Below are 27,548 nucleotides of genomic sequence, written 5' to 3' on the forward strand. Positions count from 1 at the left end.
GTTTATCTCAAGCATGAATAGTAGTATAACTATTAACAATTCAATACATACCGTGGATTCTTGTAATCTTATTCAATAAGAATGCAAAAGAAAAAGAATAGGGTAGTGAGTATGTACAAAAGTTTTCTCAAGCATTCTCACTTTATCTTGTATTTAGGCGTATAGACTAGTCAAGGCATACCAAGATCTCATTATAGCATGGTATGTTCAACCAATATTTTTTTGACAAAATTAAAACCAAACTAATACTACTTCCGTCCCTGAAAATTTGTCCCATTTTTCCATTTTCGTCCGTCCCCCAAAATTTGTCCCATTTCACTTTTACCATTTTTTGTAGTGGACCCCACATTCCACTAATTCATTCCTACTCACATTTTATTATAAAACTAATATATAAAAGTATGACCCACAATCCACTAACTTTTTCAGCTCACTTTCCATTATATTTCTTAAAATCCGTGCCGGGTTAAAGTGAGACAAATTTTGGAGGACGGAGGTAGTATCATTTTTTTGGAAAAAAGACCAAAATATGGTACTCCCTCCGTTTCGCCATAGTTGAGGCAAAACTTTTCGGCTCGGAGTTTTAGAAAAGAATATTGGGTATGTTAAATAAATTGATAAAAAAGTAAAAGAGAGAAAAATGTAGAGAGAATAAAATATAAAGTGAATAAAGTAGAGAGAATAAAGTAAGAGAGAGTAAAGTAAGAAAGAGAAAAATGTTACCATATATAAAAATGACTCAACTATGAAAAATCTTCCCGAAATAGAAAAATGATTCAACTATGAAGAAACGGAGGAGTATAATATTTTTGGACTTCCTATATTATATCCCATCAATGCAGCCATAGATTACACTCCATATAACGTATAAAAGCAATTTATATGAAGATGATCTAAAAATTAATTTGACTGTATTTAATTTGTGTGTCTATTATACTGCCAATGCTTTGTGAAATGTCTTTATTGTTGGAGTCTCTATTAAAACTAGAAGACACAAATAAAGCTTCCTATAGTAATTCTGACATATATTGATGTAGTAAATTCCGATTCTAAGCAAACTTGAAAATTCCTACCTCATAAACAAAGGGAAAAAAACAAAAAAAAAAACTAAATCATACTTTAGATATAAAAAATTATTTAAATTTTAATCTCCACATAACTACCGATATGTGAAATGTTCGTTGCATCAGACTGATTCAGACAACAATTTAACATAAAATATAGTAGTCATATTAAAATATATCACAACAAGGTTGCCCGCCATTTCACAAACCATATTATAATTATGATTAATATATACACACAATCCAAATACAAAGCTAAATACTCCATCACATCATTTCTTCAGACATTTTAAAAAAATTCACAGCAATGAAGATTTAGAATAAATACATTACCTATTTGAGAGAGAGAGAGCCGATTTTGTCCGGCTTCAATCGGCGACTTTGCTGGAATTTGATTAGGAAACAAAACGGGAGAAGAGGAGACCGAGAAATAAGTCGTGGAGATTGGAGAAAGATAAGAAACTCTATTGTTTACTCCTCTGAAGTTATTATGAGGTTCAAGTCTTATAGTACATATTTTTGGGACGAGAGGTAGTGCATGTGGAGCCGATGGGGCATCTGCCGTGCTTAGGCCCCTTCTCCCCTTCCAACATGAAAGAGTCCGAATTGATTAGCTTCATGCATAAGGATACTAGATTACCTAGTAGAAAAGATTGAAAAATCATCACAAACCTCCCTTTTTTCTTTTCTATGTATTTAGTATAATACTAACATACTATGAAAAATTGTTATACAAATGACTGATTAAACGTAAGTTGCCGTTTAAGGATGGCTTCAAGATTAATTTTAAATTTAAAAATAAAAAAAAAAAATGTAAGAGAACTAATGCATTATAAACTGTTTGAATAAAATCAAATACTATGTACTATAAATATAATTAGTTAAATCGAATTTCAATTAATATGACTTGATAGAATAGATAATCATATCAAGATAAATAAATCAAAATATCGACATGTAATTAAGCAACTTTTAAGTTGTCTGTCTTAAATGTGTATTTATTATTATGGGCCTACATAAAAAGATAAAGAAATTCATTTTCGTAAAAAAAAGTCACCATCTTATTACACACTACATCTACTTCATCGCATTTCAAAGATTATAACTAAAAGATGCTCTACAAAAGAAAAGAAAAGAAAAGAAGAGAAAAGAAAAGAAGAGAAAAGAAAATTCATCATATAATAGAAGGGAAAAAGGAAAAAACATGTGTATGTGTTAAAGTTCATGAGAACTTTGTGTAATAATAGAATCAAGCAAAATTAGAGAGCGAGCAAAGAATAGAAATAAAGTAAATTATAGTACCAAGTTTATCAAATTGAGTAAGTAACACAATCTAACCTTGATTAATTAATGTGATCCTAAAAATATTGTAGTAGTATATTCTTAATTTTGTTATAAATTGACGTTTCAATAATTAAACTGATGATTACATTACCAAATACAGTTAAAGAAAAGTGATATACACATAGAAGAAGTTACCTTGAAAAGGGTTATAAATCAGAGAAAATGATCAAATGAAGAGAACTAGATACTTTTCTTGGGTATGTAAGCTTTAAAAATTTGATTGCAAGTTTTCCAAAACTAAAGAAGTCTCAATTTCTCATCAAGTTACATAGTATCTTGAATTTCACGACATATATATAAACTTTACTAACAAAAATCATATTCTTATTCTATGGGATCTTGAAAATTTATCTTTCGTAAACAAAAAAAAGAATTATACTTTAGATATTATAGATTATTTAGATCTTAACGTTGATGTACGATATAAAAAGGTACCGAAACGTTGCATCGGAAATTATATTGACGACTTTGATGAAAACGGAAGTGAAATTTAAGTTTGAAATTTGATTTACTGTGATTTTTTAGTTTGTACTGGCAAATATATTGAATGTATTATATCCATTGTTCACTTAATAATTCTAAGTCGAACATGATGATATACCTAAAGAAAACTTGAATAGAATATTTTTTAATCACTGCAAAACCCACAAAAGTTCCCTTAATTTGCACAAAAATTATTGAGTCGAACTATTAAGAGAACAACATAAATAATACTATAAATTGTACTCCATTTGTAATATTTTTTTAATGCAAGTTAGAAAATCACTGCATGGTCAAAGGTCGTATTATAATTTAAAATAACCACGTAAGTAAATAAGGGATTGGTTGCTTAAATTAGAATGTGATCAGAGACAAAAAAAAATGGAGATTTTTGAGATATATGTGGCTTGTTTATTTGGGCTTTAATCAATTTAGAATTATTTGTGGTACAACTTAGGACCCATACTTGTTTTGGACTTTCGGAGATCTCAGATTTTATATTCAAAATTTTAACAGATGTAAACAATGAGGGTTAAGTTTTTAGAGCTTTGTTACATTAGATTTTATAGTTATGAAGTGAAAAGTGATATTTGTATATGGTTAAAAATATAATTTGGAGCGTTAATTTTATCCTAAAGCGGTGGCGTTACATTTAGCGGGGAGTAGCCACATAATTTCTAATTTCTATAGTCCATGTCTGCACGATTAAAATATTGATAAGAATTTTCTATGGTTGCAAAATAGGAAGAAATTAAAAGTTGATTAATATACGTGCAAATCAATAAGTTTGTTTGCAACTCATGATTTAATTTTGGTTTATGTTTCAACTTTTACCACATTAGTATATCATGTTACATGTAGGGGTACTCATTAAGGATTCGGTTGAAATTTAAACTGAGAAATGATAAGATAGTAAAGTGAAGTTTAAAATAATAAAGTACTCTCCCCGTCCAAAAAAAATAGAGCAATTAGTGTATGACACGAGTTTTAATGTAGAATTGGTAAAGTAAGAGAGAAGGGAAAAAAGTAAAAGGGAAGGAGAAAAAGTAAGTGAGAAGTAGTATTAGTGGAATGATATGTAAGATTATTATTTGTTGAAAACTTTTCATAAATGAATGTGCTCTATTTTTTGTGAACGACCAAAAATGGTAAATGTTTTTTTTTGGATGGAGGGAATATTATTTTTCTTGACATTGTTATACTAAAATACTAGATACACTTATTTATAAGAAACGTGCAAGAATAATATACTCCCTCCGTCCCGCTTTAGGAGTCCCGGTTAAGATAAATTAATAAAAAATATCTACAAAGTGTTAAAAGTGGGTCCCAACATCCACTATAACTAATAAAAAAGTGTTAAAAAGAGGGTCCCAGCATCCACTATAACATTTATTTATTGGACACTCAATTAAAAGTGAGTCCCAACATCCACTACAATATTTATTTATTACACACTCAAACACTTTTTTCTTAAAACATGTGCCCGACTCAATCGGGACTCCTAAAGCGGGACGGAGGGAGTACTAGTAAATTCGCAAGTATTATTGAAGTTTTATATATATGCATGAACAATCAAATACATAGGAAATTAAATAAGAACAACACACATTTAATTAGCTCATAAATACAACAATCATATATATACGCACACACCCGATTAAAAAGATAAAATTGATTCAATGTGAATCAGATGGCCCTTTGGGCATCATCCATGTGTGTGATACCACAGAATTTACACACAACAAAGAAGCACGACACACATTGAAATCCAGGCTCATCATACCTATCTTCATGGCATAGGTCGCATCTCTTTTTGTTGGATATGATTTGAAATCTAAGAGGGTGGTCATGGATACTGGAAATCACATGCTCTGTCTCATATTTGATGTTTCTGTACTTACCCGATGTAGCAGGAAAGCATTTGGGATGAAAGGATTGATCACAGTCACGGCAGTGATACATCCACATCGTGGGGTCCATTTGGACCTCGCAGTTGCTGCAGTAAAAATCACCGGGACGATTAACACAGGCATCATATGTCAATGGCAACAAATGATTCTCCAATCTGTGCTTATTTCTTGCCGGTAGCATCACACATTCACCACATACAAAGAACGAGCAGCTATTGCATCTGTATTGTTCCTTTCGCTTAGATATAGGCCAATAACAGCTTCCACATAGACCAAACCTGAAATCATCAGGTGTGACTAGCTTCAGAGAGTTATGTTGCAGGTGAGATGCGTGTTTTATGGTGATGGGCAGAGAAGCACACTTGATATCTATTTTGAACCAGCATTCTTTGTAGGTACAAGCATAATAGAGCCCATTTGTAGAAGCATCACAAATTCCACAGAATATCCAATCTGTGAGCTTGCCAACATTTCGAAGCATTAGTTTGTGATTGTTGAGAGGATGAATTGGAAGAGAGGGGATCTCAGGTGGTAAGTTGAAGCAGGACAAGTGGAGAAAGTATTTGCATTCATCACAACTCATGTAACCACTCTCGTACTCGTACTCATCTGTTTGCTTCTTTTCATGTATAGCCAGTGTACACCCATCACATATTATTTCCGATCCTGGAATACTTTCAAAATCATCTTCATCGTCGTCATCATCATCATCATAATCATTTTTTTGTTGGTGATCATAAGATGACGATGAAGCTGAAGAAAAGACAATAAAAGTTAGTAGATGATGAGGATGATTGGAGAAGCAGTACTTGCCACCGATGTTGTGATTGTCATGGTCATTTCGAGGGTTGATGTCAAGTTGTCGCTTAACGAAGGGTCTAATCATCTTCTCATACATGTCTTCTACTGCCATTGGAAACTTGGTAGCCTCTTTCTCATCATCATCAATTGCACTTTCACTTTCATTTTCATTGTCAAATCTGGAAGAAAGAAAATCAACTGCAACATGAGTTAAATTAAACAATGATACTATGAGTAAATAGTAGTAGTAAAAAAGAGTGTTTCATTACGCGCAGTTGAGATGGACGACATATCTGCAAAGGTGGCAATGATAGACCCATCGTCTCAATGGCAAAGTCATGCAGCATACATCACAATCAAAATCATACTCGATGTACTCAGATGGAAGAGAAAAGGCGAGGGAGAGAGGGTGGTGATGATGAGGGAAGTCCGCAGACAATGGGAGGAGCGCGCAACTCTTGTGTATGCAATAGTCACATACAGTGCAGGTGTAGGAGTCCCTTTCTCAGTGGCACCACAGGCATCACAAGGGAATGGGCACCACCTCGTCTTCTTGGAAAAGCGTAGCTCATGTTGAGGGTGGCTTGGGTGGGTCATAAGTGGCTGCTTATCGTTGAGCACCCCCGCGCATCCCAAGTGGATCCACAATCCATCACACTCCCCTTGGCTGCATCTGTAGCCAATGTTACACAAATCCAATCCACAAACTGCACACTTCTCTGATTCAGATAATGCTAGTGAGAGAGGGTGAGAAGGATGGAGAGGATGCATAATCTCTCGAGGCATTTCCATGCATTCTTTGTGTAACAACCAACGGAATCCACAAACAATACTGCATCCATAAGTTGCATCTCCGGCTCTAAAGAATCTATCACAACCATAACAGACAGTGGTGTAATAAGTTTGATGGGCCGAGTCAAGGAGGATCCGACCCAACGGATGTTCATGACATATATGAACAACATTCTCCACCTCCATTTCTTCTTCTCTTTCTCTCAACTATTATTTTACACTGAAAAACATATATATACACTCAATTAATTATAGTAGTATAAACATACACACAATTGGAATTTGAGCAAAGAGTGAATGGTAATTAAACTATACTACTTGCTTATTACTATATACCAAGTCCAACAATTTAACTCTTAACACATTCTTTTCTTGATACAACAAAAAAAAAAAAAAAAAAAATTCCTATTTTCTTATTTTTCTTTCAAAATTGACGTTGTAATAATTTAACTGATTATTAACAATTCAACCCATAACGTGGATTCATGTAATCTTATTCAATAAGAATGCAAAAGAAAAAGAAAAACAAAAAGAAAGGGGAACAGATGATGATTTTCTTGGTAGGTAAGTTTTAAAATTTGGTTTTAAGTTTTTTTCAAGTATTCAGACATATCTTGTATTTAGGCATGTAGACTAGTCAAGACATACCAAGATGTTATTATAGAATGGTATGTTTCAACCAATATTTTTTGACAAAATTAGAGCCAAACTAATCTCGATTAATATGACATTCATTTCTTTTGGAAAAAGACCAAAATATGGTACTAATTTTTTTGGACTTCCTATGTCATAGTACAATATATCCCATCAAAGCATCCATATATGCACCATTATATGAAGATGGTCTAAAAATTAATTTGATTGTATTTAATTTGTGTGTCTATTATACTACCAACGCTTCATAACATGTCTTTATTGTTGGTGTCCCTATTAAAATAATTAGAAGACACAAATAAAGCGTCCTATAGTAATTCTGACATATATTGATATAAGTAAATTTCGATTCTAAGAAAACTTGAAAATTCCTACCTCATAAACAAAGAAAAAAAAATCATACTTTAGATATAAAATGTACTAGTAACTACCGATATGGGAAATGTTTATCGTTGCATCAGACAACAATTTAACATAAAGTATAGTAGTAATATTAAAATAAATATCATAAAAACGTTGCCCGCATTTCACAAACCATATTATAATTAATATACGAGAAAAACACAATCCAAATACAAAGCTAAATAGTCCATCACATCATTTCGTTAACATTTACGATCATAGAATTCACAGCAATGAAGATTTAGAATAAATACATTACCTATTTGAGAGAGAGAGAGAGAGGCGATTCTGGCCGGCTTCAATTGGTGACTTTGCCGGAATTTGATTAGGAAACAAAACGGGAGAAGAGGAGACCGAGAAAGAAGTCGTGGAGATTGGAGAAAGATAAGAGACTCTATCGATTTATTTACTTCAACTCAAGTCTTGTATATATACTGTTGGTAGTGCATGTGGGGTCGCTGGCATCTCAAATGTATTTAGTATAATAACCTACTATGAAAAATAATTTTACTAATGACTTTGATTAAACGTAAGTTGCCGTTTAAGGATGGTTCAAGATTCATTTTCAATTAAAAATTCTAAAAAATGAAAGAAATATTTAATTCATTATAAACTGTTTAAATAAAATCAAATACTATGTATTATAAATATAATTAGTTAAACTGAATTTGAGGTGATATAACTTGATAGAACAGATAATCATATCAAGATAAAGAAATCAAAATATCGACATGTAATTAAGCAACTTTTAAGTTGTCTGTCTTGAATGTGTATTTATTATTGCGGGCCTATATAAAAAGATAAAGAAATTCATTTTCGTAAAAAAAGTCACCATCTTATTACACACTACATCTACTTCATCGCATTTTAAAGATTATAACTAAAAGATGTTCTACATACAAAAGAAAAGAAAAGAAGAGAAAAGAAAATTCATCATATATTAGAAGGGAAAAAGAAAAAAAACATGTGTATGCCTTAAAGTTCATGAGATCTTTGTGTAATAGTAGTAATAGAATCAAGCAAACTTAGAGAGCGAGCAAAGAATAGAAATAAAGTAAATTATAGTACCAAGTTTATCAAATTGAGTAACACATTTTAACCTTGATTAATTAATGTGATCCTAAAAATATATTAGTAGTATATTTTTAATTTTGTTATAAATTGACGTTTAAATAATTATAAACCGATGAATACATTACCAAATACAATCAAACAAAAGTGATAAAACACATACTCCATAGAAGTTATTTTGAAAACGGTATTAAATCAAAGAACTAGATACTTTTCTTGGGTATATAAGTTTTAAAATTTGATTGCAAGTTTTCCACGATCTCACTTTCTCATCAATATATATCTTGAAATTCAAGACATATATAAACTTTAATTACTAACAAAAATCATATTCCGATTCTGTGGAAACTTGAAGAATTTATCTTCGTAAACAAAGAAAAGAATTATACTTTAGATATTATAAATTATTTAGATTATATTAATTATCGAATGTACAATTGATACTTTGAATCGAAAACTATATTGACGACTTAATTTGATGAAAACGGAGTGTGACATTAAAGTTGGGCTTCAAGCTCCCTTTTAAATTCAAAAGGGAAAAGAATAAATGCACTAAAACTTGTTTAACTCAAATCAAATAATGTATTGTAAATATAATTATCTAATTAGTTTCAGTTGATACAGTTAAATGCGATAGATATTCATACCAAGATAATGAAATCAAAACATAGACATGTTATTATAATAACCTTCAACTTTAAGGATTTAAGTGTGTTGTTTCAGTAACATTATATGCAATTTTTACTATATTATGATACTAGTAGAATTTTCTTTTGTTTTTGTATTTAAGTCTCTTTTATGATAAATTTGCTAGAGTTTATTAAAATTAAGCTGGTGACTAACATTTGATTTCGAGTTAGAAAATCAAAACATGTCAAAAATTCGGATCATAATGTAAAATAACCACGTAATTAATAAGGGATTGGTTGCTGATTGCTGAATTTAAGAATGTGAAAAGGGAACTATCTCCGGTGCTTAATATTATTACGAAAATTGGAAAAAGTGTAATTAGGTTTTATTTTTTGACTAAAAAGTGCAATTAGGTCTGAATACTGAGTTATGCATGCTAAACAAATATTGCAAAAGTCAATTTGAAAACGAACTCTTACAGTTTAATTAGGTGGGAAATTTCATTAATTTTCCACTAAAATGAATTTCCGAAAATAGCTATATGAAAAAGAAAGAATTAGAACAATTGCATATAATATATATTTGCAAAAAAAATATATGTATTTTCCTAATATATGTGCAAATTGATATTGAACCATATAATATTAATGAAGACGTAGAGAGTATTAGGAGTATTAATTAGATATCAGGACCCAAAATTGGAGATTTGAGATATATCGGGCTTGTTTATTTGGGCCTTAATTAAATTAGAATTATTTGAGGTACAACTAGGGCCCATACTTGTTTAGGACTTTCGATTTTGAAATAATGGGTCTCGACCTTATATTCACAACTTTAAAAGGGGGGAAAAAAAGTGTAAAGGTTTTTAAAACAATGAGGGTTTTAGAACTTTGTTACAAGCTTCCACATTAGATTTAAAGTTATAAAGTGAAAATTAATATTTGTAAATGATTAAAAATAAGGGTATTGACGTTTACTATCACAAAATTTTCCAAAAGTTTGTTTTATCTGACGAACTTTAAACTTCACATTTAAATATATAATATCACAAACTTATATACAATTGTTGCATTTTTATCACTGGCGACAAAAACCGACTGCGTTTCACTTAATATCACAACACGTTGGATATGAAAAATGATAGTTATGCGATTACAAAGTCCCTAAAAATGGATATGATTATCTATCTCATTTTAATATTAATCGGATTTTGCCGCCGGTAATATTAGGGATATTGGCATCTAATATCACGAAACTTTCAAAAAGTTGGGTTTTCCCACGAACTTTAAAATTGGCAAATAATATCACGAACTTTATCCCGGGTTTGTTTTTTCCCACGAATGAAAAAATTCTTCAAATAAACGGATTTTTTTTCGTAATTTCTCAACAACAATTTTGAGAGCTTCAAGTTTTTCAATCTTTGAAGATAGTTTTTCTTGAAGCACGCCCTACAAAATTGTTCTTCAATCTATTAAAATAACATGAATTTTTTCATTCGTGGGAAAAAACAAACAAGGGGTAAAGTTCGTGATATTATTTGCCAATTTTAAAGTTCGTGGGAAAAACCCAACTTTTTGAAAGTTTCGTGATATTAGATGCCAATATCGCGTAATATTATATGCATGTCAAGTTTAAAGTTCGTGTGTAACAATAAATTTTGAGAAAGTTTCGCGATATCATGCGTAAATGCCCTTAAAAATTTAAAGTTGGAGCTTTCATTTTAGCCTAGAGCGGTGGCGTTACATTTAGCGGGAGAGTATGCCACATAATTTCTCGATAGTCCATGTCTGCACGAACATTGATAAAAAATGAATAATTTACTTGCAAATGTATAAGTGTGTCAGAAAATGATTTAATTTTGGTATGAGTTTCAAATTTTTACCACATTAGTATATCATGTTTAAAATTTAAACCGAGAATATAAGATAGTAAAGTGAAGTTAAAAATACTTAGTCATTAACTCATCATAAAACAATGCTTTTCTAGTTTTTCCTAATAGTCATAATACACAATAACGACACACTACAAAGAAGCATAATTAATGCACATTGAAGTGTATGACGTGAGTTTTAATATAGAATTGGTAAAGTAAGAGAGAAGGGAAAAAAGTAAGAGAGAGGAGAAAAAGTAAGTGAGAAGTAGTTTAGTGGAATGATATATAGGGTTATTATTTGTTGAAAACATTCTATAAATGAATGTGCTCTATTTTTTATGGACGGCAAAAATGGTAAATGTGCCTTTTTTTGGACAGAGGGGAGTATTATTTTTCTTGATATTGTTATATTAAAATACTAAATACACTCATTTATAAGAAACGTGCAAGAATAATATATTAGTAAATACGCAAGAATTATAGAAGTTTTATTATATATATGCATGAACAATCAAATACATAGGAAATTAAATAAGAACAACACACATTTAATTAGCCCATAAATACAACAATCATATACATATGCACTCACCCAATTAAAAAAGAAATTTGATACAACAATCATATACATATACATCCATGTGTTTGATACCACAGTCTCTACACACTACAAAGAAGCATGATGCACATTGAAATCCAGGCGTATCATACCTATATTGACGGCATAGATCACATCTCTTTTTGTTGGATATGATTTGAAATCTAAGAGGGTGGTCATGGATACTGGAAATCACATGCTCTGTCCCATATTTGATGTTTCTGTACTTACCCGATGTAGCGGGAAAGCATCTAAGATGAAATGGTTGATCACAGTCTTGACAATAGTACATCCAGCTCCTAGGGTCCATATGGCCTTCGCAGCTGCTGCAGTAGAAATCACCGGGACGGTTAGCGCGGGCATCATATGTCAAAGGCATCAAATGATTCTCCAGCCTATGCTTATTTGTTGCCGGTAGAGTCACACATATACTACATACTGAGAATATGCAGCTATTGCATCTGTAATGCTCCTTTTTAGAAGATGCTATCGCATAACAATTATGGCATAAACCGGGCCTGAAATCATCTTCTATGACTAGCTTGAGATGATTATGCCGTGGGTGAGATGCATGTTTTATGGTGTTGGGCAGAGAAGCACACTTGATGTCTATTTTGATCCCGCAGCCTTCGTGGGTACAAGTGTAATAGAGACCATTAGTATAATGCCAACAAACATGACACCGTATCCAATACGTTAGCTTGCCATCAGCATTTCGAAGGGTTAGGTTGTGATCTTTGTGAGGATGAATAGGAGGGGAGGTGATGTGTAGTGGTAAGTTGAAGCATGACAAGTGGAGAAAGTATTTGCATTCATCACAACTCATATAACCATTCTCGTACTCATCATCATCTGTTTGCTTCTTTTCTCGTATAGGTAGCGCGCACCCATCACATATTATTTCCGATCTTGTAATACTTTCAAAATCATCTTCATCGTCGTCATCATCATCATCATCATCATTTTTTTGTTGGTGACCATAAGATGATGATGAAGCTGAAGAAAAAGCAATAAAAGTTAGTAGATGATGAGGATGATTGGAGAAGCTGTACTTGCCACCGATGTTGTGATTGTCATTATCATGATGAGGGACAAGAATTTTCTCTTTGTATTGCTTAACGAAGGGTCTGATCATCTCCTCGTACATGTCTTCTACTGCTATTGGAAACTTGGTAGCCTCTTTCTCATCACCATCAATTGCACTTCCACTTTCATTTTGATCATCAAATCTGAAAGAATGAAAATCAACCACAACATGAGTTAATTAAATGATTTTGTTGACAATGATACTATGAGTAAATATTAGTAGTAAAAAGGAGTGTTTCATTACGCGCAGTTGAGATGGACGGCATATCTGCAAAGGTGGCAATGATAGAGCCATCGTCTTAATGGCAAAGTCATGCTGCATATCTCACAATCAAAATCATATTTGATGTACTCAGAAGGAAGAGAAAAAGCGAGGGAGAGCTTGTGGGCACGGTGATGACGAGGGAAGTCCGCGGACAATGGGAGGAGCGCACAACGCTCATGTATCCAGTAGTCGCATATGCTGCAGGTGTAGGAGTCCCCTTTCTCATTAGCACCACATGCATCGCAGGGGAATGGGCACCACCTCGTCTTCTTTGAAAACCAAAGCGGATGCTCAGGGTGGCTTGGGTGGGTTATAAGCGGCTGCTTATCATTGAGTCCCCCCGCGCATCCCAAGTGGATCCACAATCCATCACATGAGTCCCCTTGGCTGCATCTGTAGGCTAAGTTACACAAATACCCTCCACAAACTGCACAATTATCTGATTCAGATATTGCTAGTGAGAGAGGGTGTGAAGGATGGAGAGGATGCATAATCTGTCTCGGCATTTCCATGCATTCTTTGTGTAACAACCAACGGAATCCACACATAATACTGCATCCATAAGTTGCATCTCCTGCTCTAAACAATCTTTCACAACCATAACAGACTCTGCAGTAATTAATACGATGGGCCGACTCAAAGAGGATCCGACCCAACGGATGTTCATGACACATATGATCAACTTTCTCCAGCTCCATTTCTTCTTATCTTCCTCTCAACAATTTTTTGCCCTCTTCCTATCACTACTCACACTGAAAAAAAAAATACTCTCAGTTTATTAATTATAGTATAAATATACAAACAATTGGAACAAAAATATATTCTTATTTTTCTTTCAACATTGACGTTTTAATAATTGGACTGATGATTGCATTATCAAACGCAATTAAATGTAAAACTTTTAATAGTTTGATAAATGTATTAAATCTTAAACATGAATAGTAGTATAACTATTAACAATTCAACACATACCGTGGATTCTTGTATCTTATTCAATAAGAATGCAAAAGAAAAAGAAAAATAAAAAGAAAAGGGGGGATGAGAAGTGAGTAGGTTTCTCGAACAGTTCAACCAATATTTTTTGACTAAATTAAAGCCAAACGAATCTCAATTATTGTGACATTCATTTTTTTTTTTGAAAAAGACCAAAATATAGTACTACTAATTTTTTTGGACTTCCTATATTATACTCCCTCCGTCCCCGATTAAGAGTCACACTTTGACCGGACACAGTTTTAAGAAATGTAAATAAAAGTTGGTTGAAAAAGTTAGTGGAATGTGAGACCCATTTTTTATATTGATTTTTTTTATAATAAAATGTGAGTAAATTGAGTCAGTGGAATGTGGGTCGACCGACCTACTTACTATTTATGGTAAAAATGAAGTGTGACTCTTAATTAAGGACAGATCGAAATGGAAAAGTGTGAATCTTAATCGGGGACGGAAGGAGTACTGCTATATCCCATCAAAGCAGCCATATATGCATCATATATATATATGATACTCCATAAAATTTATAGAAGCAAATTAAAAGGAAGATGATCTAAAAATTAATTTGATTGTAGTTAATTTGTGTGTCTATTATACCACCACCGCTTCATAAAACGTTGGTGTCCCCATTAAAATTAGAAGACACAAATAAAGGTTCCTATAGTAATTTTGACATATATTGATATAGCAAAATTCCGATTCTAAGAAAACTTGAAAATTCCTACCTCATAAACAAAGAAAAAATCATACTTTAGATATAAAAAATTATTTAAATTTTAATCTACACATAACTACCGATATGGGAAATGTTTATCGTTGCATCAGACGACAATTTAACATAAAGTATAGTAGTAATATTAAAATAAATATCACAATAAAGTTGCCCGCCATTTCACAAACCATATTATAATTATAACTAATATATAAACATACAATCCAAATATAAAGCCAAATAGTCCATCACATCATTTCGTTAACATTTACAATCACAAAATTCACAGCAATGAAGATTTAGAATAAATACATTACCTATTTGAGAGAGAGAGAGAGAGGCGATTCTGGCCGGCTTCAATTGGCGACTTTGCCGGAATTTGATTAGGAAACAAAACGGGAGAAGAGGAGACCGAGAAAGAAGTCGTGGAGATTGGAGAAAGATAAGAAACTCTATTGTTTACTTATGAGGTTCAAGTCTTATATATACTATTGTTGGGGTGGGAGGTAGTGCATGTGGGGTCGATGACATCTCGAATGTATTTAGTATAATAACCTACTATGAAAAATTGTTATACTAATGCCTTTGATTAAAGTAAGTTGCCATTTAAGGATGGCTTCAAGATTCATTTTCAATTAAAAAATTCAAATTTAAAAATGTAAGAAAGAATTAATGCATTGTCATCTCGAATGTATTTAGTATAATAATCTAATATGAAAAATTGTTATACTAATGCCTTAGATTAAAGTAAGTTGCCGTTTAAGGATGGCTTCAAGATTCATTTTCAATTTTAAAAAATTCAAAAAAATGTAAGAAAGAATTAATGCATTCTAAACTGTTTAAATAAAATCAAATGCTATGTATTATAAATATAATTAGTTAAATTGAATTTCAATTAATATGACTTGATAGAATAGATAATCAATACAAGATAAAGAAATCAAATATCGACATGTAATTAAGCAACTTTTAAGTTGTCTATCTTGAATGTTTTGTGGGCCTATATTAAAAGGTATAGAAATTCATTTTCGTAAAATAAAAATCACCATTCTTAGCACACTACATCTACTTTTATTGCTTTTCAAAGATTAAGATGCTCTACAAAAGAAGAGAAAAGAAAAGAAACTTCAGCATATAACAGGATGGAAAAAGAAAAAAAAATGTGTATATTAAAGTTCTTGAAAGCTTTGTGTAATAAATGAATCAGGCAAACACAGAGAGAGAGAGCAAAGAACATAAATTAAGTAAATTATACTACTCCTACCAAGTTTATCAAATTGAGTAAGTAACACATTTTAACCTTGATTAATAAATGTGTTTCATAAAAATATATAGTATATATATATGTTTGTGTTAAAATGACAACACCTCTTAAAGTGACACTGTGACACCACATATACAACAATATTATAAACTCTGCACAACAATATTTTAAACACTACACAACAATCTATAGATTGTTGTATAGCATGTTGGATACTGCTGACCGAGAAAAATTGTTGTATACAATGTTGCATATTGCTTGCCGAGATTTTTACCCTTTTTTTTTTGCCACATGGCAGCTTATTATTCGTCCACGTGTACAAATGATTAGCTAGAAATGATGGTACGGTGTTATTTTAAGAGACATTGTCATTTTAACGCACCCCTATATACATATTCCTAATTTTGTTATAAATTGACGTTTCAATAATTAAACTGATGATTGCATTACCAAATGCAGTTATAGAAAAGTGATATACACATAGAAGTTACTTTGAAAAGGGTTATAAATCAAAGAAAAGGATCAAATGAAGAGAACTTGATACTTTTCTTGGGTACTACATAAGTTTTTAAAATTTGATTCCAAGTTTTCCACAACCAAAGAAGTCTCAATTTCTCATCAAGTTACATACTAGTATATATCTTGAATTTCAAGACATATATAAACTTTACTGACAAAAATCATATTCCGATTCTACGGAATCTTGAAAAATTTATCTTCGTAAACAAAGAAAAGAATTATACTTTAGATATTTAAATTATTTAGATTTTATTATCGATATACAATAGAAAAATGTACTGAAACTTTGGATCGAAAATATATTGACGACTTTGATGAAAACAGAAGTGTGACATTAAAGTTGGGGCATTCTTAAATTAAGTTTGAAATTTATTTACGGTGATTTTTTAGTTTGTACTGGAAAATATATTGAATGTATTATATCCTTTCTTAACTTAATAATTCTAAGTCGAAAATTTCATCGAACTTAAGTTGACATCTTTTCAAGAAACATGCATCAAATAATGACATGCATCGAACTTAAAGCCCATTTGTAATATAGTATATATGATGTATATGTAATTTTTATTATGTTTGTGTTAAATTATAATAGCCAGCTTTTGAAATTGGGATAAAGTTGTCCCTTAAGTAAATGCATATAATTTGATGCTGTTATTGTTTTGATCAAAATTTAACTGATACTATAGTCTGAATGTGGACCATTCGAAATAGTCATGGCACAAAATATTCTAGTATGATTATGAATAGTTTTAATTAACACTGGATGTTAGTATGATTATTAATCAATTTATGCAAAACATGATGATGATATACCTATAGAAAACTTGGATAGTAGTATATTTTTCAATCACTGCAAAACCAACAAAAGTTCCCTTAATTTGCACAAAAATTATTGAGTCGAACTATTAAGAGAACAACATAAATAATACTACCTCATTTCTCCCTATTTTGATCATTTTATTCACAGATCATCAAATAATATTGTAAAATACAATTTGAAATCTAACTCTTACGGCATAATTAGGTGGAAATTTCCAAGAAACAGCTTTATATGAGAAAGAAAGAATTAGAACAATTGCATATGAAATATATTTTAAAAAGTCTAATGTATTTTCCTAATATACGTGCAAATTGAGATAGGAAGACAAAAAAAAAATGGAGATTTCGAGATATATGGGGCTTGTTTATTTGGGCCTTAATCAAGTTAGAATTATTTGTGGTACAGCTTAGGGCTCATACTTGTTTTGGACTGGGATTTTGAAATAATGGGTCTCAGATCTTAAATTCAAAATTTTAAAAGAGAAAAAGTTAAATGATTTTGAAAACAATGAGGGTTAAGATTTTAGAGCTTTGTTACATTAGATTTTATAGTTATGAAGTGAAAAGTGATATATTTGGGGAGTGTTATATTGCTAATTCAATGCTTAATTGCTAACTACAACTCAATAATAGTCATTAGATATTTAAATTAAAGGCCTAGATCATTAACCACAAAATGTCAATACAATCAATAAAAAACGTCAATAAGGCTATATGATTAATTTCAATAAAAATCAATACGGGTATTAATGTCAAGTTAGTTATAACTAACTTTTAAAAGAAATCCCAAAACTTTAAATTCATATAACATATATCAAATTAAAGATAATTTTATAAGGATTCCAACGATATACTACATGCATATGTTCCGACGTCAAAATTTGAAAAAAAAAATCTAGAATTTTCTTATTTTTCGTACACAGGCTAATGTCAATACAGCTAAGATAATATGTCAATATAAAGCATATACAATGTCAATCCTAAATTTTTGTTGACATTCTCAAAGCATTGTGTTGATATTTTCGAAATACTATATTGACATTTTCATCCAAAACCCTAATTTGACGTTTTTATTTTAAATTTTTTTCGATTTAATTAATAAAAACGAAAATTACACGTGACAAATTGTAGACCACACATTTTTTAAAATCATGTGACCTTAAATTAGTTGTAGTTAGCAATTAAATGATGAGTTAGCAATTGATCACTCCCCGATATATTTATATGGTTAAAAAGATAAATTTCAGCGTTAATTTTATCCTAAAGCGGTGGCGTTACATTTAGCCGGGGAGTATGCCACATAATTTCTAATTTCTATAGTCCACGTCTGCACGAATATTGATAAGAATTTTCTATGGTTGCAAAATATGAAGAAATTAAAAGTTGATTAATATACGTGCAAATCAATAAGTTTGTTTGCAACCCATGGTTTAATTTTGGTTTATGTTTCAACTTTTACCACATTAGATTCGTTTGAAATTTAAACTGAGAAAGATAGTGAAGTTTAAATTTATGTTTCTTGACTTTGGAACAAAAATATATTCTTATTTTTCTTTCAACATTGACGTTTTAATAATTGGACTGATGATTGCATTATCAAACGCAATTAAATGTAAAACTTTTAATAGTTTGATAAATGTATTAAATCTTAAACATGAATAGTAGTATAACTATTAACAATTCAACACATACCGTGGATTCTTGTATCTTATTCAATAAGAATGCAAAAGAAAAAGAAAAATAAAAAGAAAAGGGGGGATGAGAAGTGAGTAGGTTTCTCGAACAGTTCAACCAATATTTTTTGACTAAATTAAAGCCAAACGAATCTCAATTATTGTGACATTCATTTTTTTTTTTGAAAAAGACCAAAATATAGTACTACTAATTTTTTTGGACTTCCTATATTATACTCCCTCCGTCCCCAATTAAGAGTCACACTTTGACCGGACACAGTTTTAAGAAATGTAAATAAAAGTTGGTTGAAAAAGTTAGTGGAATGTGAGACCCATTTTTTATATTGATTTTTTTTATAATAAAATGTGAGTAAATTGAGTCAGTGGAATGTGGGTCGACCGACCTACTTACTATTTATGGTAAAAATGAAGTGTGACTCTTAATTAAGGACAGATCGAAATGGAAAAGTGTGACTCTTAATCGGGGACGGAAGGAGTACTGCTATATCCCATCAAAGCAGCCATATATGCATCATATATATATATGATACTCCATAAAATTTATAGAAGCAAATTAAAAGGAAGATGATCTAAAAATTAATTTGATTGTAGTTAATTTGTGTGTCTATTATACCCCCACCGCTTCATAAAACGTTGGTGTCCCCATTAAAATTAGACGACACAAATAAAGTTTCCTATAGTAATTCTGATATATATTGATATAGCAAAATTCCGATTCTAAGAAAACTTGAATATTCCTACCTCATAAACAAAGAAAAAATCATACTTTAGATATAAAAAAATATTTAAATTTAATCTACACATAACTACCGATATGGGAAATGTTTATCGTTGCATCAGACAACAATTTAACATAAAGTATGGTAGTAATAATAAAATAAATATCACAATAAAGTTGCCCACCATTTCACAAACCATATTATAATTATAATTAATATATAAACATACAATCCAAATACAAAGCTAAATAGTCCATCACATCATTTCGTTAACATTTACAATCACAAAACTCACAGCAATGAAGATTTAGAATAAATACATTACCTATGAGAGAGAGAGAGAGGCGATTCTGGCCGGCTGCAATCGACGACTTTGCCGGAATTTGATTAGGAAACAAAACGGGAGAAGAGGAGACCGAGAAAGAAGTCGTGGAGATCGGAGAAAGATAAGAAACTCTATTGATTTATTTACTTCAACTCAAGTCTTGTATATATACTATTGGTAGTGCATGTGGGGTCGCTGGCATCTTGAATGTATATAGTATAATAACCTACTATGAAAAATAATTTTACTAATGACTTTGATTAAACGTAAGTTGCCGTTTAAGGATGGTTCAAGATTCATTTTCAATTAAAAATTCTAAAAAATGTAAAAAATAATTAATGCATCATAAACTATTTAAATAAAATCAAATACTATGTATCATAAATATAATTAGTTAAACTGAATTTCAGTTGATATAACTTGATAGAATAGATAATCATACCAAGATAAAGAAATCAAAATATCGACATGTAATTAAGCAATTTTTAAGTTGTCTGTCTTGAATGTGTATTTATTATTGCGGGCCTATATAAAGAGATAAAGAAATTCATTTTCGTAAAAAAAGTCACCATCTTATTACACACTACATCTACTTCATCGCATTTTAAAGATTATAACTAAAAGATGCTCTACATACAAAAGAAAAGAAAAGAAGAGAAAAGAAAATTCATCATATATTAGAAGGGAAAAAGAAAAAAAACATGTGTATGCCTTAAAGTTCATGAGATCTTTGTGTAATAGTAGTAATAGAATCAAGCAAACTTAGAGAGCGAGCAAAGAATAGAAATAAAGGAAATTATATTACCAAGTTTATCAAATTGAGTAAGTAACACATTCTAACCTTGATTAATTAATGTGATCCTAAAAATATATTAGTAGTATATTTTTAATTTTGTTATAAATTGGCGTTTAAATAATTATAAACCAATGAATACATTACCAAATACAATCAAACAAAAGTGATATATATACACATACTCCATAGAAGTTATTTTGAAAAGGGTATTAAATCAAGTTTTAAAATTTGATTGTAAGTTTTCCACGATCTCACTTTCTCATCAATATATATCTTGAAATTCAAGACATATATAAACTTTAATTACTAACAAAAATCATATTCCGATTCTGTGGAAACTTGAAGAATTTATCTTCATAAACCAAGAAAAGAATTATACTTTAGATATTATAAATTATTTAGATTTTATTATCGATGTACAATAGAAAAAGGTACTGATACTTTGAATCGAAAATTATACTGATGACTTTTGATGAAAACGGAAGTCTGACATTAAAGTTGGGCTTCAAGCTTCCTTTTAAAATTCAAAAGGAAAAAAGAATAAATGTACTAAAACTTGTTTAAATCAAATCAAATAATGTATTGTAAATATAATTATCTAATTAGTTTCAGTTGATATAGTTAAATGCGATAGATATTCATACCAAGATAATGAAATCAAAATATAGACATGTTATTATAATAACCTTCAACTTTAAGGATTTAAGTGTGTTGTTTCAGTAACATTATATCCAATTTTTACTATCATATGATACTAGTAGAATTTTTGTTTTGTATTTAAGTCTCTTTTATGACAAAATTAGCTAGAGTTTATTAAAATTAAGCTGGTGACTAACATTTGATTTCGAGTTAGAAAATCAAATCATGTCAAAAATTCGGATTATAATGTAAAATAACCACGTAATTAATAAGGGATTGGTTGCTGATTACTGAATTTAGAATGTGAAAAGAGAACTATCTCCGGTGCTTGATGTTATTACGAAAATTGGAAAAAAGTGTAATTAGGTTTTAATTATTTTTTGACTAAAAAGTGTAATTAGGTGTGAACACCGTGTTATGCACTGCTAAACAAATAATATTGCAAAATTCAATTTGAAAGCGAACTCTTACAGTATAATTAGGTGGAAAATTACATTAATTTTCCACTATCAAAATAGCATCGTCACACAAACAACACAAAAATGAATTTCCAAAAATAGCTTTATATGAAATAGAAAGAATTAGAACAATGGCATATAAAATATATTTGGAAAAAAATAAATGTGTTTTCCTATTATATGTGCAAATTGAGATTGAACCATATAGTTTCTCATTAATGAGATGTAGAGAGTATTAGTATTAATTAGAATATTAGATATCAAGACCCAAAAAGTGGAGATTTGAGATATATCGGGCTTATTTATTTGGGCCTTAATTAAATTAGAGTTATTTGAGGTACAACTATGGCCCATACTTGTTTAGGACTTTCGATTTTGAAATAATGGATCTCGACCTTATATTCAGCACCTTAAAAGGGGAAAAGAAGAGAGAGATTTTAAAAACAATGAGGTTTTAGAACTTTGTTACAAGCTTCCACATTAGATTTTAAGGTTATAAAGTGAAAATCAATATTTGTAGATGATTAAAAATAGGGGTATCCACGTTTAATATCACAAAATTTTCCAAAAGTTTGTTTTTCCTCACGAACTTTAAACTTCACATATAATATCATAATTTATATAACTGTTGCCTTTCACTTATCATCACAACACGTCGGATATGAAAAATGATAGTTATGTGATTACAAAGTCACCAAAATGGATATGATTATCTATCGCATTTTAATATTAGTCGGATTTTGTCGCCAGTGATATTATATGCATGTCAAGTTTAAAGTTCGTGTGAAAATAAACTTTTAGAAAGTTTCGTGATATTAGGCGTCAATGCCCTTAAAAATTTAAAGTTGGAGCCTTAATTATAGCCTAGAAGCGGTGGCGTTACATTTAGTGGGAGAGTATGCCACATAATTTCTCAATAGTCCATGTCTGCGCGAACATTGATAAAAGTTGAATAATTTACGTGCAAATTTATAAGTGTGTCTGAAAATGATTTAATTTTGGTATAAGTTTCAATTTTTACGACATTAGTACGTCATGTTTGAAATTTAAACTGAGAAATGATAAGATAGTAAAGTGAAGTTAAAAATACTTAGTCAATGTAAAACAATGCTTTTTCAAGCTTTTCCTAAAGAGTCCTTATGCACAAAAACGACACACTACAAAGAAGCATGACGCACATTGAAATCCAGGCTCATCATACCTATATTGACGGCATAGATCACATCTCTTTTTGTTGGATATGATTTGAAATCTAAGAGGGTGGTCATGGATACGGGAAATCACGCGCTCTGTCCCATATTTGATGTTTCTGTACTTACCCGATGTAGCGGGAAAGCATTGGGGATGAAAGGATTGATCGCAGTCACAACAATGATACATCCACCTTCGGGGGTCCATTTTGTCCTCGCAGTTGCTGCAGTAGAAATCACCGAGATGGTTAACACGGGCATCATATGTCAAAGGCATCAAATGATTCTCCAGCGTATGCTTATTTGTTGCCGGTAGCATCACACATTCACCACATACAGAGAATATGCAGCTATTGCATCCGTATTGCTCCTTTCGACTAGATGCGGGCTTATGACAATCATCACATACACCAAACCCTAAATCATCAGCTGTGACTAGCTTTAGATAGTTATGTCGCGGGTGAGATGTGTGTTTTATGGTGTTGGGCAGAGAAGCACACTTGATGTCTATTTCGTACCAGCAGCTAGTACAAGCGTAATACAACCCATTCGCCTCACTATTACAAATATAACATTCTATCCAACCTGTTAGCTTGCCATCAGCATTTTGAAGCCTTAGGCTGTGATCTTGAAGATGATGAATTGGAAGAGAGGGGATCTCAAGTGGTAAGTTGAAGCAGGACAAGTGGAGAAAGTATTTGCATTCATCACAACTCATGTAACCACTCTCATACCCATCATCATCTGTTTGCTTCTTTTCATGTATAGGCAGTGTGCACCCATCACATATTAATTCTGATATTGGAATACTTTCAAAGTCATCTTCATCGTCGTTTTTTTCGTGGTGATCATAAGATGACGACGAAGCTGAAGAAAATGCAATAAAAGTTAATAGATGATGAGGATGATTGGAGAAGCTGTACTTGCCACCGATGTTGTGATTGTCATGATCATGATGAGGGACAGGAATTTGATCTTTTTGTCGCTTAACGAAAGGTCTGATCATCTCCTCATACATGTCTTCTACTGCTATTGGAAACTTGGTAGCCTCTTTCTCATCACCATCAATTGCACTTCCACTTTCATTTTGATCATCAAATCTGAAAGAAAGAAAATCAACCACAACATGAGTTAATTAAATGATTTTGCCAATGATAGTAGTAGCAGCAGTAGTAAAAAGGAGTGTTTCATTACGCGCAGTTGAGATGGACGACATATCTGCAAAGGTGGCAATGATAGACCCATTGTCTCAATGGCAAAGTCATGCAGCATACATCACAATCAAAATCATACTCGATGTACTCAGATGGAAGAGAAAAGGCGAGGGAGAGAGGGTGGTGATGATGAGGGAAGTCCTTAGACAGTGGGAGGAGTGCGCAACTCTGGTGTATGGAATAGTCGCAGAGGGTGCAGGTGTAGGAGTCCCCGTTCTCAGTGGCACCACAGGCATCACAAGGGAATGGGCACCACCTCGTCTTCTTGGAAAAGCGTAGCTCATGCTGAGGGTGGCTTGGGTGGTACATACGCATGTGCGTTTCATCGTTATCTTTAAGCCCCCCCGCGCATCTCAAGTGAATCACCAATCCATTACAGCCCCCGTGGCTACATCTGTAGTATAACCCCCACACCCTCGCTTCACAAAATGCACAGTTTCTTGATCTAAGAATTTTTTCTGAATGGAGTGTGAGAGGATGAGAAGGATGAAGAGGATGCATAATCTCTCGAGGCATTTCCATGCATTCTTTGTGTAACAACCTATTAAATCCACACTTGAGGCTGCATCCATAAGTTACATCTCCTGCTCTAAAGAATCTATGACAACCATAACAGAAAGTGTAGAAGTAACTTTGGTGGGCCGACTCACGGAGGATCCGACCCAACGGATGTTCATGACACATATGATCTACTTTCTCTACCTCCATTTCTTCTTATCTTCCTCTCAACAATTTTTTGCCCTCTTCCTATCACTACTCACACTGAAAAAAAAAATACTCTCAGTTTATTAATTATAGTATAAATATACAAACAATTGGAACAAAAATATATTCTTATTTTTCTTTCAACATTGACGTTTTAATAATTGGACTGATGATTGCATTATCAAACGCAATTAAATGTAAAACTTTTAATAGTTTGATAAATGTATTAAATCTTAAACATGAATAGTAGTATAACTATTAACAATTCAACACATGCCGTGGATTCTTGTATCTTATTCAATAAGAATGCAAAAGAAAAAGATAAAGAAAAAGAAAAAGAAAAGTGGGGAACGGTCGAACTAGGGCTGGCAAATCGTGCGTGTCGGGTCGTTATCGTGTCGACACGATAACGACACGAACACGATAACAACAAACACGAACACGACCCGTTAAGAAAACCGCAAACACGAACACGAACACGACCCGCTACCCTCAGACACGAACATGACACAAACCCATTAACGACACGAACCACTTTGGGTCAACACGACACGATAACAACACGTATTGAAAAATGAGATTGTAAGAGTTATTTAATAAGTATTGAAAAATGAAAATAATAAGATATAATAATATTAAAATATTATTTGTTAACGGATAACACGAACCCGACACGAAATTTTCGTGTCCTTAATGGGTCGACCCGATAAGGACACGAACCCAATAAACTCTAACCCAAACCCATTAATTTTGTGCCGGTTCGTGTCGTGTCAAAAATTGTCGGCCCGTTGATGAGAAGTGAGTAGGTACACAAGTTTTCTCGTGTAGACTAGTCAAGACATACCAAGAAGTTTTCTCCAAAAGTTCAACCAATATATTTTGACTAAATTAAAGCCAAACGAATCTCAATTATTGTGACATCCATTTTTTTTGAAAAAGACCAATATATAGTACTACTAATTATTTTGGACTTCCTATATTATACTCCCTCCGTTCCCGATTAAGAGTCACACTTTGACAGAGCACGTGTTTTAGGAAATGTAAAGAAAAGTTGGTTGAAAAAGTTAGTGGAATGTGGGACCAATTTTTTATATTGATTTTTTAATAATAAAATGTGAGTGAATTGAGTTAGTGGAATGTGGGTCGACCTACTTACTATTTATGATAAAAATGAAGCGTGACTCTTAATTGAGGACGGACCGAAATGGAAAAGTGTGACTCTTAATCGGGGACGGAAGGAGTACTACTATATCCCATCAAAGCAGCCATATATGCATCATATATATATGATACTCCATATAATTTATAGAAGCAAATTATATGGAAGATGATCTAAAAATTAATTTGATTGTAGTTAATTTGTGTGTCTATTATACCACCACCGCTTCATAAAACGTTGGTGTCCCCATTAAAATTAGAAGACACAAATAAAGGTTCCTATAGTAATTTTGACATATATTGATATAGCAAAATTCCGATTCTAAGAAAACTTGAAAATTCCTACCTCATAAACAAAGAAAAAATCATACTTTAGATATAAAAAATTATTTAAATTTTAATGTACACATAACTACCGATATGAGAAATGTTTATCGTTGCATCAGACAACAATTTAACATAAAGTATAGTAGTAATATTAAAATAAATATCACAACAAAGTTGCCCGCCATTTCACAAACCATATTATAATTAATATACGAGAAAAACACAATCCAAATACAAAGCTAAATAGTCCATCACGTCATTTCGTTAACATTTACGATCATAGAATTCACAGCAATGAAGATTTAGAATAAATACATTACCTATTTGAGAGAGAGAGAGAGAGGCGATTCTGGCCGGCTTCAATTGGCGACTTTGCCGGAATTTGATTAGGAAACAAAACGGGAGAAGAGGAGACCGAGAAAGAAGTCGTGGAGATTGGAGAAAGATAAGAAACTCTATTGATTTATTTACTTCAACTCAAGTCTTGTATATATACTGTTGGTAGTGCATGTAGGGTCTCTGGCATCTCGAATGTATTTAGTATAATAACCTACTATGAAAAATAATTTTACTAATGACTTTGATTAAACGTAAGTTGCCATTTAAGGATGGTTCAAGATTCATTTTCAATTAAAAATTCTAAAAAATGTAAGAAATAATTAATGCATTATAAACTGTTTAAATAAAATCAAATACTATGTATTATAAATATAATTAGTTAAACTGAATTTCAGTTGATATAACTTGATAGAATAGATAATCATATCAAGATAAAGAAATCAAAATATCGACATGTAATTAAGCAATTTTTAAGTTGTCTGTCTTGTATGTGTATTTATTATTGTGGGCCTATATAAAAAGATAAAGAAATTCATTTTCGTAAAAAAAGTCACCATCTTATTACACACTGCATCTACTCTTATCGCATTTCAAAGATTATAACTAAAAGATGTTCTACATATAAAAGAAAAGAAAAGAAGAGAAAAGAAAATTCATCATATATTAGAAGGGAAAAAGAAAAAACATGTGTATGCCTTAAAGTTCATGAG

General features: G+C 31.6%; 2 protein-coding genes and 1 pseudogene across 4 annotated transcripts; all 3 read right to left on the reverse strand.

Annotated features, from left to right (window-relative positions):
* Positions 1–4,409: 4,409 nt before the first annotated feature.
* LOC148934473 (uncharacterized) lies at positions 4,410–7,836 on the reverse strand (annotated as a pseudogene). Its single transcript, XR_016130762.1, has 3 exons — positions 7,707–7,836; positions 5,869–6,611; positions 4,410–5,778 (listed from the first exon to the last, which is right to left on the reverse strand). The product of XR_016130762.1 is annotated as an uncharacterized LOC148934473 (transcript).
* Positions 7,837–11,548: 3,712 nt separating this feature from the next.
* On the reverse strand, positions 11,549–20,152 carry LOC125185567 (uncharacterized). 2 transcript variants are annotated; one of them, XM_089057354.1, is made up of 3 exons: positions 14,990–20,152; positions 12,950–13,722; positions 11,549–12,848 (listed from the first exon to the last, which is right to left on the reverse strand). In XM_089057354.1, the coding sequence occupies exons 2-3, from the start codon at positions 13,666–13,668 to the stop codon at positions 11,618–11,620; spliced, it is 1,950 nt and encodes a 649-aa protein (XP_088913480.1). In that variant the 5' UTR covers positions 13,669–13,722; positions 14,990–20,152; the 3' UTR covers positions 11,549–11,617. The 2 variants fall into 2 exon arrangements, with proteins under 2 accessions (XP_088913480.1, XP_088913485.1); XM_089057359.1 differs by having other exon boundaries at positions 20,013–20,147.
* A 2,671-nt stretch (positions 20,153–22,823) lies between these two features.
* On the reverse strand, positions 22,824–26,939 carry LOC148934474 (uncharacterized). Its single transcript, XM_089062230.1, has 3 exons — positions 26,820–26,939; positions 24,290–25,071; positions 22,824–24,195 (listed from the first exon to the last, which is right to left on the reverse strand). The coding sequence occupies exons 2-3, from the start codon at positions 25,015–25,017 to the stop codon at positions 23,043–23,045; spliced, it is 1,881 nt and encodes a 626-aa protein (XP_088918356.1). The 5' UTR covers positions 25,018–25,071; positions 26,820–26,939; the 3' UTR covers positions 22,824–23,042.
* Positions 26,940–27,548: the final 609 nt, after the last annotated feature.

Source organism: Salvia hispanica, chromosome 1 (assembly GCF_029641045.1).
Source record: "Salvia hispanica isolate PSC_SH4W2 chromosome 1, Shi_PSC_v1, whole genome shotgun sequence".
NCBI classification, from domain to species: Eukaryota; Viridiplantae; Streptophyta; class Magnoliopsida; order Lamiales; family Lamiaceae; genus Salvia; species Salvia hispanica.

Coding starts and splice junctions, on each gene's coding strand:
- LOC125185567 (XM_089057354.1), bottom strand. CDS start 13,668: ATGGAGCTGGAGAAAGTTGATCATATGTGTCATGAACATCCGTTGGGT. Junction 12,849..12,949: donor GCCGTCCATCTCAACTGCGC/GTAATGAAACAC, acceptor TCATTCTTTCAG/ATTTGATGATCAAAATGAAA.
- LOC148934474 (XM_089062230.1), bottom strand. CDS start 25,017: ATGGAGGTAGAGAAAGTAGATCATATGTGTCATGAACATCCGTTGGGT. Junction 24,196..24,289: donor GTCGTCCATCTCAACTGCGC/GTAATGAAACAC, acceptor TCTTTCTTTCAG/ATTTGATGATCAAAATGAAA.